At 41.1% G+C, this 15,410-nt stretch overlaps 1 protein-coding gene across 6 annotated transcripts in view; it reads right to left on the reverse strand.

Annotated features, from left to right (window-relative positions):
* Positions 1-15,410, reverse strand: part of BCAS1 (brain enriched myelin associated protein 1) — a 126,739-nt gene that overhangs the window by 48,670 nt on the left and 62,659 nt on the right. For 5 of the 6 annotated variants that reach the window (XM_077952007.1, XM_077952006.1, XM_015148753.3 and 2 more), the window contains exons 5-6: positions 4,262-4,420; positions 3,370-3,414 (exon numbers count right to left, since the gene is read on the reverse strand). In XM_077952007.1, coding sequence (XP_077808133.1) covers positions 3,370-3,414; positions 4,262-4,420 — 204 coding nt within the window. Of the gene's footprint in view, positions 1-883; positions 1,019-3,369; positions 3,415-4,261; positions 4,421-15,410 lie in introns of all 6 variants that reach the window. The other variant, XM_015148747.3, reaches the window with a different exon arrangement.

Here is a 15,410-nt window from a genome sequence, read left to right on the forward strand (position 1 = left end):
TTCAGCGTTGTCCAGCTTCCCAAGGACATGGAGTTAAAACGTGCTCTGCCTTCATTCATTGCTTTTTTCCGCCTGGACTTTTATTTGGGTTCAGTGTAAGCTTAGTTAATATTGGAATTAGATGAAACAGACCACAGAAAGATAACATTGTTACTTGAGATTAGAAGAGTATTTCCCAAAATGTAGGAAGCATACCATTGGTGGATCAGAGAATATTATAGATTGTGCAGAAATATGATATTAAATAGTATTCAAATAGTGAAAATACTTCTCTTTTTCCAACTCTCATTTAATCCTTATACTAACATTCTGGAGAAAGTCTCAGTCTGGTGATGGTACGTCTTTAACATTTTTCTAACATTGGCCAATGAATCACCTTTTAATAAAGCTAGAAAGAGCATCAGATTCAGAGCTTAACACAAATGAGGTAGCTAGAATGTAATGTCTTTTTAATTAGCCATATTAATGCTTACCTTCCTTTTATGAAAAATTATTCTGATTTTCTATATATGACATAAGGTTTCTTTTAAAGATAGATTTAAATAGAAAATAGGTCAATTTCAATGTAACAATATCAAATAATAGTACATCTAACAAAAATGGGGAAGGTGGTATACAAGTGATTGACATTTGGGAAATACTGGGTTAGAAGGATAGTTCCAGAACCCTGGTCCACACTAGGAAGATACCTGTTTGAAATGTTTGACTACGGGGACTTAAAAATCACTGAAGTTTAATTCATATCATCTTTAATTCTCTTTTAACGATCCTCAGCACCCAAGGCTCTGTTTTTACTGGAGAGGAGCTGGGTGGGCTCAGAATGGCACATGTCTTGTGAAGACCAGAGTTCTTGTTTTTCCTCCTACTTTAACAAGATACAGACCTTATGCCTAAAGAATTTTCTAAAGGCAAGTCCTAGCCTGGGGCTATCCAGGTGCTTTTTCTTGGCGCCTCTAGCCTGGATCTCAGATGTCTTCTGACCAGCTTGTCCATCACAGACACTTTCTGCTTTCGATGCCTTTGGGGCAACAGCAGTCACAACCTCAGAGCTTTGTTTTTGAACAAAATTCTTTTTCTTTTCTGTTGTTTTAAAGTGCATTAATACACTGTGACAATTAACTGTTGGTACATCATCCCCTTTCCTAACCACCAAACACCGTGTAAATGTTTACCTTTTTTAAACTTCCATATTCACAGTCAATTTTAGATACACAATGATTTTCAACAGTGACCTATTTAAATGACCCAGATGAACACACCTCAAAGCAAGACAGAACAAAACAAAACTCTGTATCTCCATTTGCTGAAGACAAATAATAGGACAAGATGATGCAGTCTCTACTCGATAGTTGTAGATATCTAAATGCTATTACTACACGGTAAAGTAAAAAATACCTGCAGACAAAATATTTATTTTTCATCCTGGCGTCAAAGCAAATACTGCTACTGAACGTCTTTTAGTCTCAAATCGATCCCCTTTGATTCACTTTTAGAAACTTTATGGAAGCAATAGCACCTGCAAAAATTTCAGTTCAATTCTAGTTGGGTAGATCCCCCAGGCAAAGAAAATGTGTACTGTGAACCAATCCACTGAGGCGAAGTAGAGGGAGATTGAAACCAAAATAGCCTGGCTACAACCACTCAAGATTGCTGACTCAAGTTACAAATGTCAGGGCCTTTTGTATAGGGAAGGTAGTGGGCTGAAAATGACACAGACTTCAAAAGCATGAATCCAAGAACTTCAGTAGAAAAGATATCAAAATTGCAAGGTATGAGAACCAGGTTTGTAGAAAACACATCTGTTTGTGGGTGTCATGCACAACCTACGTTCACAAAACCCTCTTTTGAGACCCAGCTCCACTAACATGACCCCACGGCTTCCTGGGCAGGATGGTGAGATTTTATCAGGTAGGTACATTCAGCTTTGACCACATTCTGGGTCAGGGAGGAGTCTTGGTGCATGACCAGCTAAAGAGAATGAGTGCATCAGGTCACGTGGGAAGCCACACACACACTCCCCCCATACCCCACTGTTTAAATCCTTTCACTCTATGTGGCTTGAAACAATGCAAGACATAGAACCAAAAGAAATACATTTTGCCCCAACCATTCATTGACCTTGACCCTATGACCTCATAGCAAATGAATAATTTTATAGGAAAATGCATGTAGATGCTTCAGATACATATTTTTTTTTTCAATGGAAGAATTAAATTCTCGAGGAACCAATAAATACAATACAAATATAGTCATGTCATCCAACCAGTCTTGGCTGGGCTCATGGAAATAGGGATTGCTACATTTAATCAGAGCTCTGTAGTTTGCAAGGCACTGCCACACCTTCTTTCGATGCTGGGGTCCAGGAGAAAGAATTTTTTTGTCCCAATTTTATAGACATGGAAACTTGGGTTCAGATAGATTAAGACTGTACCACTATCAAGTAGCAGAACTGGAGCTGAAATGCAGGTCTTTCGAGACAAAATCTAGGATCCTCTTTTCACAGCCAACTCCTTCACATATGGGTAGCAGATGTAGGGGGCAAACCAGGCCATGTATCTGATCCCACTGTTTTTCAAAGCACTTTCCAATATCAGAAAAAGGACCCAAGACACTTATCTGTCACCAAGTTAAACTTCCCTCATGGTTCCCGTGAAACTTAAACCGTGTATTCCACTAGAGGTAACGGGCCTTGTCAAGTGTAAAGGGAGAACATCTCTAGGAAGATGTTATTTCAAACCAAATGTATTTTGAGGGGACTTGGCTGAATTTCTTGTATGACAGTGAAGAATCTAGGCTCTGTAGTGTGTCCTAATGCCTCTGCATGGCCATCCGTTTGGCAAGTGTCCCATGGAAGCTATTTTATTTCACCAAACTGCTGCCTTTGCAGTAAAGATTTATTTTTCAAATTACATTGAAAAATAACATATTTTTTAAAAGACAAAAATATAGTAACTTTCTTCTACTTTATTTTTTTAGAGTCCATGTCCTACTGAAAAGCTTTCTTCTACTTTAGACGGACTGTGTTTTACTATATTCCCTGGGTCCCTCTACACACAACTGAAAAGACTAAGATGATGATATAATTACTAGTATTCTGTTCTTACGCTATGTAAGAAATTGGTATTGTGATATTCTTTAGCCAGAGTTGGCACATCTTTCACGCCTTCCAGTAAAATTTTAATTAAACTGCCATTAACATAAATAAAATATTTTAAAGACAATCTAACAGCACTATTAAATTGCTAGTCACATATATAGATATAATATGATACACACACACATATTCAAAAAACAAGCAAGCAGACACAAATTCAAATCCAGTTCTATGTGCAAACTCAAACATATACATACACACTTCAGACTACCTACCGTGTCTTCCGGGTCCTTTTTTGTTTCAGCTTTGTTAGGTGAAACCTTAAAAGTTTGAGAAAGCCAAATATTAGAAATCATTGCTCTGTAGAGTGATTTTTATTTCACAGATAAATAATTCTTTAGGGTGGTCCAGTTCACCATACAAGTCAAGAACAAAATGAGAAGTACTTTTAGTTCAATAGAAATCTCAGGACTGCCGGGTAATACAAAAGTTAACAAAATTAATATCTTAGAATGAGATACATTTGATCTTATACGTTTACCAAGAGTTTGACCACACTCAAAACTGTCTCCTGGAAGACCACAGACTTTCCATAAATTCTACCATTACTCCAAACACATGTGCAACCCTCTGGTGTTTGTGGCACATTCTGTTGACATTCACTGTCTTTTCTTTTGAGGTTAGTCTTGATATTTGGAAATGCCCAAACACATTTGGGATGGTCTGCTTCACTATGCATTCATTCATTCAGAGTTTTTTTTTTTTTTTTTTTTTTTTCTTTGAGTGATTTCTACAGTATTTTATTTGCCATTTGAGTGGCAAAACTGCTTTGAGGTCTATGACACAGGGAGATATTTTTCAATTATTTTTATGATCAAGGACCATAAGACATTCAATTGCAATAGAATTCTATTGCAACACAGTCCATGTTACATGATTTGGGCATCCACTGCTTATACCATGGTTCCCAATTTCAGGGGCTCTCTCGCTAAAAGCCTGATTTAACACAGCTTCCTTATGAAGCACATCTTGTCCCTGTTCCCTCCCGTGCTCCAACTGCACCATGATAATCCATTCAGTACAGGAACATTCAAATGTGCATTATTCTTAGAATTAACAAAATTTTGAGCATTAGAGTTGAGGGGAAAAGAGGAGAAAACTGCTTACCAGAGTTTTAAAGAAACTCATGATGGAATTATTATTCTCTGCTATAGCTGCTGTCTGGGAGTCACCCTTTGCAGTCTCCAGTCCTTCTGGGTCCCCAGGGACAGAGCAATTCACAGTTCCAACTTCTTGTCCTTCTTTTTCCTTGCCGTCAACTATGTCCTAGGAGCAAAAGTTTTCACAGTTGCCACTTGATGAATGTGAACTCTCAAAGTCATACATTTGCTTCACACCCCTTTCTCTCTTACCCACTAATTCCAGTCATACTTCTTCTGCCCACGGGTGTACAGAACAATCATGAGATTATAAGAGTCACTCTTCCTTCCCTCCCCCTCTTTCTAACATATTCAGCATTTGCTGTTGGTCGGAGGGACATTGTTTGGAGCCAAAGGGTAACAAACACAGCAGTGCATGTTGCATTTCAAACAAAAAACCTTTTCTTCCAATTCTGCAAAGAAGTTGTGTAAGGTATTGATATTTTCCATCTTTGTAGTCTCCTTATCTAATGATGTGTACATTATCCCCAGAGATGGTGTTATTTGGTTTCCCACAATTTCCACAGAGGTGAGTGATATCAACTTAAAAAAAAAAAAAAGAAAAAAGAAAAAGTACTGGTGTTTTGAAATAACTACTTTGCTTTTGAGATCTGAGGTTCATTGGTGCGAGGGGTGTGACAGGGGAAATGATTTTCTCCCTGACATCTCTCAGGAGGGTAGGATGCGTTCTGAATCTGTCTTCCTTTCACCATCTCCACTCTCAGGGCCCCAGGACAGGAAGCTAACACCTCTCCACCTTATGACTGCAACAGCCTCGGCCCTGTCTCTGCTTGAGCTCCTGACCCTCCCAATACGTTCTTTACTCAACTGATCCCATCTTCCCACTCCTTACCACACTCCAGTAGCTTCTGACAGCTCTTGGAGTCAACCCAAACTCTGACGCAGGATCTCCAATGTCTAACATGGCCTGCCCCTGCCTTGGTCTCTGTCCTCTCTGTGCCATGTGCTCCTTCACTCCATTTTCTGGCCCGCTTTCTTTGAGTTTTTCAAACATACCACAGGCTATTTCCAAACTTCTGGCTCTCTGTTTGAAACATTCTGCTCCTCTGTCTGCCCATAGGTAATTTCCATCCATCCTTAAGGTCATAAGTGTCATCTCTTTGGAGAGATCATCCCTAAACCTTCATCTAAGGCTGTCCTCCCACCACCATCGTCTCCACCAGAGTCCCTTGCCCTTTTAAAAATCTTTGCTGTATCAGCAGTTCTGTTTACTTCTCAGTATTTGTGCTTTTTCTTATATTCCCATTAGACTATCAACTCGACAAAGACAGGGATAATATCTACTTCACTCAGTGCTTTTCTCAAGTACCAAGGACAGCGAGGCCCACAGAAGGCATTCAATAAATATGTATCATTTATGAAAATTTTACAAACATAGAATAGCGCTATCTGTACCAGCATAAATTCTCACGTGAAAAAGTAGTAAAGAAACTTCCCATTGCAACACAGCTAAATCTGCATCATTCTTTACGACTCAGGTGACATTTATTCCATAGCTTGGTTATCACATTGTTTATTGTCTAATATCCTTATTGATGGACATTCACAGTGTGTATAGTTGTACATCTAGAGTATTACAAGCAGTAGTAAAGTAGGCATCTCACACTTTTATTTTTAAATACTCATGTGTGTCTATATTTTCTTTGGGTAAATTATCAAAAGTGAAATTTTTGGGTCAAGAGGTATGCAAATTATATAAACTTGATTAATATTTTTGCCAAAAATAAGAAGATTTCAACAGAGAGGTCCTGCAGGTAGTTCGGTGGGTCTGAGAAGCTGTTTGGTGCACCGGTGGTGGGGACAGGTGAGACCTAAAACGTGTCCAGGCCAGGCAGGTCGGTGCATGTGGTCGTGGCCTGGCAGTGGGGAGCTTGGTCTGGAGATGGGTGGAGTGAGGGAGGCGGACTTGACCCTCACCTGCTGGTTGAGCTTCCTCTTTACTCTTTGCTCTCCCTTTCATCCCCATGTAGTCTTTCCTTTCATCCCCGGGCGGTGGGTTCCGCCTTCTCCACACCATCTCCCTGCCCCCATGCTGCCAGTTCCTTTACTTACAGGAGAATGGAAGGAGACACTTCTGTGTCCTCAAAAGCAATTTCTAACCATTCCCAGTGTGTGAGCTGGCAGAAGCCCACAGAAGACTTGCTATTTCTATTTTGACCGCTTCTCCCAGTAGTGTAGAGTGGGATGTGGTAGCACTGCATTTAGACCCTGGATTTTATACTTTCTCCTCTGGGGTTGGCAGGGTCTGGACCAGCAGTATAAACAGATATGGGTTGACTATCTCAACCACTGAGATACTATTCAACTCATTTTAATGGATGATTGTACTAGGTCGTTTTTGCATTGCTATAAAGATTCTGGGTAATTTATAAAGAAAAGAGGTTTAATTGGCTCACAGTTCTTCAGCCTTTACAGAAAGCATGGGGCTGGCATCTGCTTGGCTTCTGGGAGGCCTCAGGAAGCTTACAATCATGGCAGAAGGAGAAGTGGGAGCAGGCACAGCACAGGGTCAGAGCAGGAGCAAGAGAGAAAGAGTGGAGGGGGCGGTGCCATAAACTTTCAAATGACTGGATCGCATGTGAACTCAGAGCAAGAGCTCACTTACCACCAAGGAGATGGCCCAAGCCATTCATGATGGATCCACCCCTGTGGTATTTTACCAGGCCAAACCTCCAGCATAGGGGATTGCAGTTCAACATGAGATTTAGGTGGGGTCAAATGTACAAATTACATCAACTATTTATTAAGCACTACATGTACACCAGTGGTTTCTCTTTCCTAAGTTAGTATAATTTGAACAAGGTCACTTAATCTTAGCATATCATTATTTATTATATAATAATATATAATGTCAATATGTCAAATATTTTACAATTACAGCATGCAAACCACTGTACAAATAAATGTACTAAACATATGTCACTTAATCTTTACAACAATCTTCTGAGACAAATATTACAATTAACAGTTTCAAACCATGAAATGAGGCTCAGAGAGTTTAGGTTACTTGTCTAAGGTCACACAGCTTGAGAGAGGCCAATCTGGGGATTATAACTCAGACCTGTCAGAACTGAACATCTTAAAATGCTATAGATTATTTGGCCATGAGTGTCAACTTTGCTAAACTTATATAGTATGTGCAGTAAAATGTGACATCATATAAATTAAATCCAGGTGGTGGAGAACCAAGATCCTCATTGGGAGTGTATATAAATATAGACTAAATCCATAAATTCCACCCATAAAAATCCTTCATAACTTAACTCTCCCAAAAAGTACTGCACTTGTAACTTGTTTAAACATGTCACCCTTACGTCTTCAACAATGCTTGTTTATGCTTGTAGAGCTTTACAGCTATGAGGCACCTTCACAAATCTGTCTTATCTAATCTTTGCCAAGATTGTGCGAGGCATCTTACAGATGAGACAACTGAGGCCCAAAGAGGTTTAAACATCATGTCCAAGGCCACACGGTTGGCAAGTGTAAGCATTAACTTGTTTCTGCCTAAGCAGCATTCCTTACTCCTTGTGATAACAGGACCCTCCTGCTCATTCCTGGAGAAGTACCCCTCTTCCATTCCATTCTCGTTGCTTTTCTGCCCTTTTTTTTTTGTTTTATTTTCCCCCCGGGTCACTCTTTTGTAACCCCAGTGACCTGCTTACTCTTCTTTGAACACGTCAGGTAGGCTCTTGCCTCAGGACTTTTACATCTGGGATGAGCTTCTGCCTGCCTGGAGCATGCGACCTTACTTCCTTCAAGTTTTTTTCAATTGTCACTTTTTTTTTTTTTTTAGACAGTCTCACTCTGTCACCCAGGCTGGAGTGCAGTGGTGCGATCTCGGCCCACTGCAACCTCCGTCTCCCCGGCTCAAGCAATTCTCCTGCCTCAGCCTCTCGAGTAGCTGGGATTACTGTGTGTGCCATCATGCCTGTCTAATTTTTGTATTTTTAGTAGAGATGGGGTTTCACCATGTTGGCCAGGCTGGTCTCAAACTCCTGACCTCAGGTAATCCACCCACCTTGCCCTCCCAAAGTGCTATGATTACAGTCATGTAATTACAGGCCATTGGGCTGGGTGCCCAGGCCAATGGCCATGTTTTTATCGAGGTCTTTCTTTACCACTTTACTTTAAGTTGCTATAATATATCTCAGCATATCTGATGCTGCTAATTGCTTTATTTTTTTTACTAGTATATTTCACTTCTAATATATTACTGGCTCCTCTTCTCCCCAGGGACATTTGGTAACATCTGGAGACATTTTTTTTTGATTGTCACGAGTAGTGGGTGGGTGAGCTACTACTGGTATCTAGAGGATAGATGCCAGGCATGCTGCTAAAATTCCTGCAGTGCACAGGGTGAAGAATTATCTGGCTCTCAGTGGCAAGACTGAGAATTATATTAAAACTCTCACTTACTCATTTTGTGTTTTGTTCCTCTCCGCTCACTGGAATATAACCCAAAGAAGGTTCTTTTTCTCCCTTGTGGTTCCTCAGCACCTACACTTGTGCACATGGTACAGTCTCAATAATTACTAATGAATGAATGAACAAATGATTCAATCCAAGTGAGACTATCAATCATCAATTTTTAGCCATATGTCTTCAAATATCTTTTCTTCTTTCTTTTTCTCTCCTTTCAAGGACTCCAATTACCTGCCTACTAGCCTACTCGGGGTTATCCTGTAGCTCATTGATGTTCCTTTCTTTCTTCTTTTTAAAAAAGCCCTCTTCCTTTTCACCCACTGCCCCATGATTCATTTTGGATAGTTTCTAGTGCTGTGTATTTAAACTCACAAATTTTATTTTCTGCATTGTCTAATCCATTGTTAATGTCATCCAGTGTATTTTTCACCTCACACACTGTAGTTTTTATCTCTAGAAATTTGATTTGGATTTTAAAAATATATCTTCTATGTCTCTACTTAACTTTCCAAACATATGAGACACGTTTATGCTAATTCTTTTTATTGCTTTTTATTTTTTGCCAATTCTAACACCTGTGTCAGTTCTGGGTAGGTTTTGATTGATTTCTCTTCACATCATGAGTTACATTTTCCTGCCTCTTTGCTTTCCTGGTAATTTTTGTTTGCATGTCAGACATTGTGAATCTTACCTGTTTGGGTGGCTGGGCATTTATTTGTTCCTATAAATATTTTTGAACTGTGTTTTTGGAGGTAGTTAAAATACTTAAAATCAGTTTGATCCTCTTAGTTCTGGCTTTTAAGATTCGTTCGTGAAACTGACTTTGCAAAAACTATGAGTGAAAAAATTGTGACTGTGAAAGAGATCTCACCTAACCAACACCATCTTGCCTTTAACTTCCAAGCTGCCCTTCTTCATCCCTGGGGGTAGGCCACACTAACTTTGGGAGGAATTTAGTTATAGTTTAACTTTGAAACAAAGATGATAACAGTCCCTTCCCCAAACAAGCCCCTTTTTTTCTTGAGGACCAGTCCACCTTCGTAAAACTAGCAAATTAGACACAACATTAGAAATTATGGCTCAGGAGTCATACAGCCAGAGGTCACAAGATTCTTAACCTCCCCAATTGTCATACGGAAAACATTATTGCTTTAACCTAAGATTGGTATTTGAGATATTCTTCAGACCCTGCATTTTGGTCTGGCTCATCTGGACTTGCGGCCCCCACCCAGGAACTGACTCGGTACAAGAGGACATCTCTGATGTCCTGAGATTCTGCCCCCAATCAACTAATCAGCATCCTCCATGCCTTAGCTCTCTGCCTGCCAAACTGACTTTAAAAAAACTCTAGCCTTGGGTGCTGACGAGTTGATGGGTGCAGCACACCAACATGGCACAAGTATACATATGTAACAAACCTGCACGTTATGCACATGTACCCTAGAACTTAAAGTATAATAATAATAAAAAACCAAAAACAAACAAACAAAAAACTCTAGCCTCTGAATTCCGGGGGGAGGTTGATTTGAGTAAAAATAAAACTCTAATCTCACATTTAGTTGGCTCTAAGTGTATTAAACTCTCTCCATTGCCATTTCCCTTTCTTGATAAATTGGCTCTGTCTGGGCAGTGGGCAAAAATAACCCTTTGGCAGTTACATTAGGCAGGACCAAAATCGTTTCTAGTCTAGGAAGCTAATCTTTTCTCGCTAATGAGGAAAGACCATGTGACTACTCTACCCAGTGCCTTATTAATAATGAGGTTTTCTAGCCTGGCTGGTGAGAGAAGGCACTCTCTCTGGCCCTGTGGAAATGCCTTTCCGGTGTGTTTTTTTTTCCCCTCCAGTCTTTGCTAGTTTCCTCACATGAACATGTTGGTCAGCTCTCTGCCTCGTACTCTGTGAGGCCCTTTGACAGACCCTTGGAGTTTGCTCTACATTCTCTCTGTCTCCTTTGATGCTTTGTCTATGAACTCTGGCCACCATGTGCTCAAGGAGCCTGCTGCACTCTGCCTCAGTTCCTGCCCCCTAGGCTGTGGGCTGGAAACTCTCTCAAGGCAGCAGGCAGGAGCAGACATAGGGATCATCTCTTATGTCCTGTCTCTCAGAGAACACCTATCCTTGTTGCCTGATGTCTTAAAACAGTCTTAAAAATTATTGTTTGGTGTTTTTTGTCCAGGTTTTCTTCTGTTTAGGCAAGAGGGCAAGGCCAGTTCCTGTAACTCTCCCTTAGTTGAAGGCTTCTACTCTGTTAATAGTAGACAGTGTTGACTTCCCTGTAGCTGGCTACAGGTGAGGTCATTTTTGGTGATTCATGAATCTTGAGCTACATTAGCATGTGAACAGCAATGAGGATCAAATCAGGTCCGAAAAGAAGTGAGCTCCCTAAGTTTGAAATTAATAAGCGTATTTGAAATATGAACTTTGTCACCTAAAATTAATAATAAATCTTGTTCTAGGGGTGTAGCAGATCTTTTTATATTAATTTGTGATAACGATTATGAACATTATTTATAAATGAATAAATGAAGGGAAGAATGAATGTCAATAATCAATCTCTCTCTTTCTTTTCCCACAGACTGGTATTCAACTGAGTAATTTTGCAAACAAGAATTTAAGCTCTTTATCTCTTAATGCTATTTGTTTTCATTAATTCCCCTCTCATCAGTACCCATCATACTGAATCATAATTGATTAATTGCCAGTATCACCTGCTCAACTGGGCATCTGAGGACAGGCACTGTGTGTGTCTCATTCACAACAGGATCAAGTGGTTGATAAAAGTCCCAGTGCCTGACAAAGACTCCATATTCACCTCCCAGCTCCACTCACAGGTTGAGGAACCCCAGCTGGGCTCTTAGCCTCTCTGAGATATGGTCTTCCTATGGAACACAGGATTAATAATAAACCTTGCCTGGTATAATTTGTTGTGAGTTTCCATAAGAAACAATGCATGTAAATTCCTTAGCATAATGCCTAGTATAGAAGTGTCTAATAAATGTTAGCCAAACAGACCAAAAAAAAAAAAAAAAGCAATAAGAACGCCATACAATTTGCAAAGATCCTGACACAGAGTATATTCATGAGAAACATTTGTTAAAGGATGAAAGGATATGGAACAAATTCTTTTCCCTATGCCTTTGTACACTGGGCTCTCTATTCCAGCTTCTGTCTTCCCTCTTCAAATGCATTCTTCATGATTGGAATCAAGTCTACCTTCTCCCACTGACGTTTTTCTGGGTCATGCCACCCATGGAATCTGTCCCCTTCTCTGAATTTCTATACCATGGTTCTCATCACTCAGTTGGCACTTAGATTACGCACTTAGACCAGCCTAACACCAAAGGCCAGGTTGGAATAATTTGCGTTAAAAATGGGGCTTTTGTGAAATGGCTACAAAAATACAAGAAACACATTTTGGTGAGTATTTTAAAAGTAACAATAATACACGTATTCTACAAGGGTTTCATTCAGCCCCAGGACTCTTTCTAAATGGAAGCATACTTCTTGTGAAATGCCTCATAAACAGCTGAAGCTTCATAAAACTAAAAGCAAATAAAAGCCACGGCCTTAACAGTCTTGTTAGGTTTTCTTTGTTAATTCCAGGAGAAAAGTGTTTTGCTTTGGAAGAGATGTACTTTTAAAAAACAGGTTCTAATATGAGTTGAACTTTTAAAAATGAACTCCGAGGTATAATTGGGATCCAAGTGGTTAAGCTGGTTGATTAGAAGGATGGTTGCAAATTCTGTTTATAGCAGAGGAGTGTTGATATACGTATGGGGGAGGCGATTTTTTTTTAGGTGGTATGTGCACACACACATAGTTATTCTTTTAATGTGTATTATGGACTGAAAGTTTGTGTCTCCCCAAAATTCATGTGTTGAAATCCTAACTTCTGATGTGATGGTATTAGGAGGTAGGGGCCTTGGGGGAGGTGACTAGGCTATGGGGGTGGAGCCCTCATGAGTAGGATTAGTGCTCTTATAAAAGAGACCCCAGTAAGTGTTCTAGTCCTCTTTCCATCACTCCAGGAGGCAATGAGAAGTTGGCCGTCTGCAACCCAGAAGAGGGTCCTCACCAGAACCCAACCATGCTGGCACCTTGGTTTCAGACTCATAGCCTCCAAAACTGTGAGAAATCAATTTCTGTTGTCTATAAGCCATCCAGTCTACGGTACTTTGATAGCAGCCTGAACTAAGAATTGTGCACTAGAAAAATAAGTCTAGCATCAACCTTTTGATATTATGGATATTTTTGCTTAGGTGAAGTTCAGTCAGTATAAAGTAAAACTTTAAATAAAGCTATTACATGAATAACTGAACAGGTGTCTTGAAGATGAGTCATTATGAAAGTGGCACAAGACATAAATCTAGACTGAGAAATTCCCCACAGGCCTAAGTAAGGTGTTGCCCAGGAGCGCCATTCATGAATGCATCCTCACTCGGTAACCACGTGGGGGTAGTTACATTACATACAAGCTGTGCAGAGGCCACACAGCGTTAGCATGGGCTCTGAAGTTATCCTTTCACTGTGTATTGTGGACTGAAAGTTTGTGTCTCCCCAAATCCTAACCCTCAGTGTGACTGCATACAAGCTGTGCAGAGGCCAGCTGCCCAGGCCCGATCACTGCTCTGTCATCTCCAGCTCTGCGGTGCTGCACTTTCCCTAACTCTAGGTTACAATTTGCTCCTTTGTAAAAGTGGGGTGATGAGTAGCACCTGCCTTTTAGGGTTGTTGAGGGAGTAAATGGGATAATCCATACAAAGGACTCACGAGAATGTGCAGCACACAGGAAGCATCCAGTAATGGTTAGCTATTATTATTGTGTTTAATTTAAGTACTGAGCACTGTGGTGAGCTGTGAGACTTACACAAATGAATCTGACACTGTCCTCTCTCCTAGATGCTTGGAGTCTTATGGTGGATAAAGGTCAGTAGATAGGGACAAGTTCTCTGATAAAAAGACAAGTGAGGCTAAGCATAGTGGCTCACATCTGTAATCCTAGCAATTTGGGAGGTCAATGCAGGAGGACTGCTTGAACACAGGAGTTCAAGACCAGCCTGGGCAACATAGTGAGACCTTGTTTCTATGAAACAAAACAAAAACAAAACAAAACAAAACAGAAATTAGCCAGGCGTGGTGGCATGCACCTGTGGTCCTAGCTACTTGGGAGGCTGAGGCAGGAGAATTGTTTGAGCCAGGGAGGTCAAGGCTGCAGTGAGCCATGATTGTGCCATTGAACTCCAGCCTGGGTGACAGAGCAAGTCCCTGTCTCAAGAAAAAAAAAGACAAGTTAGTTTCATCAGCCCACTGGGTCTCAGCACGGCTGGATTTTAGAATCACCTGAGCAGCTTTTTAAACAAATGCCAATACCCAGATTCCACGCCAACCAATTACATTAGTCCTTTTGGAGGTGAGGCTCAGATGCCAATATTTTTAGACCTCCCCAGGTGATTCCAGTGTGCACCAAGGTCAAGAGTGACTGAACTGGAAGGGAGAGGGAGACTCGAAGATGAAGCAGCATTTGCCCAAGGCCACGGAGCATAGCTTGCAAGGAGACTCGTAGAAACAGGGAGGAATGTGGGGTGGTGATGGAGAAATTTCTGTCAAGCGGATATGGAGGAAGGCATGTGAGAAACGCGGAAAAAGATGAGGTGGGGATGGGTTTGGGGAGGGTTTGGGGGCAGGTTATTCAGTTCAGCAGAGGTATGGGGGTTATGAAAAGCAAGATGGTTATAACGACAATTTGAAGTCAGGCTGAGGAAGTGTTGACTGACATTTAAGGAATAGGTGCCGTGGAAGGTGTTTGGGCTCAGGCAGCCTCACTTCATCTCACCAGGAGGGTGGGCGCAGGGCAAAGGGGCTCAACAGCAGCAGAAGCAGCCGAGGGTTCCATCACCAAGTTTGGAAGTGGAGAAGTCCCCACCTATTCCCTTAAGAGAGACATCGTGTGGATGCCCACAACAGAGAAAATACGGAGAGTCAGAGTCGGAGAGAACAATGGCACCTGCAAGGCAAAAAGCCTAGAGCTCTTTTCCCTTAACTCCTCCTCCCTAAACTCACACACACGAGTTGGGGAAGAGGAGAGGAAAAAAAGCAAGTACCCCTTCTTCCAGACTGCAAGGACCTCAGGCCACGGGTCAAGGCAGAGCTTGATTCTAGCAGGAATGGGATGAATGTTATAACGAATGTGAGATTAAAGTTTTAAAGTTGGATTGGGCTGGGCATGGTGGCTCATGCCTGTAAATCCTAGCACTTTGGGAGACCAAGGCAGGCAGATCACGTGGGGTCAGGGGTTCGAGACCAGCCTGGCCAACATGGTGAAACCCCGCCTCTATTAAAAATGCAAAAATTAGCTAGGCGTGGTGGTGCATGCCTGTAATCCCAGCTACTGGGAGGCTGAGATAGGAGAATCATTTGAACCCAAGAGCTGCTGGAGGTTGCAGAGAGCCAAGATCGCACCACCGCACTACAGCCTGGGCGACAGAGTGAGACTCCATCTCAAAAAAAAAAAAAAAAAAAAAAAAGTTGGATCAAACAGGACTTTTGAATCACAGCAAGTTTGGGGATCTGCCTATGGTGTCATGAAGGATTAGGAGAGAAGTTTTTGATCAAATATCTACTGTGTGCTTCCCACTGATGGAGGCAGTGAGGGTACAGCTGTGAATGAGACTGA

Source organism: Macaca mulatta, chromosome 10, assembly GCF_049350105.2.
Source record: "Macaca mulatta isolate MMU2019108-1 chromosome 10, T2T-MMU8v2.0, whole genome shotgun sequence".
Taxonomy (NCBI): Eukaryota; Metazoa; Chordata; class Mammalia; order Primates; family Cercopithecidae; genus Macaca; species Macaca mulatta.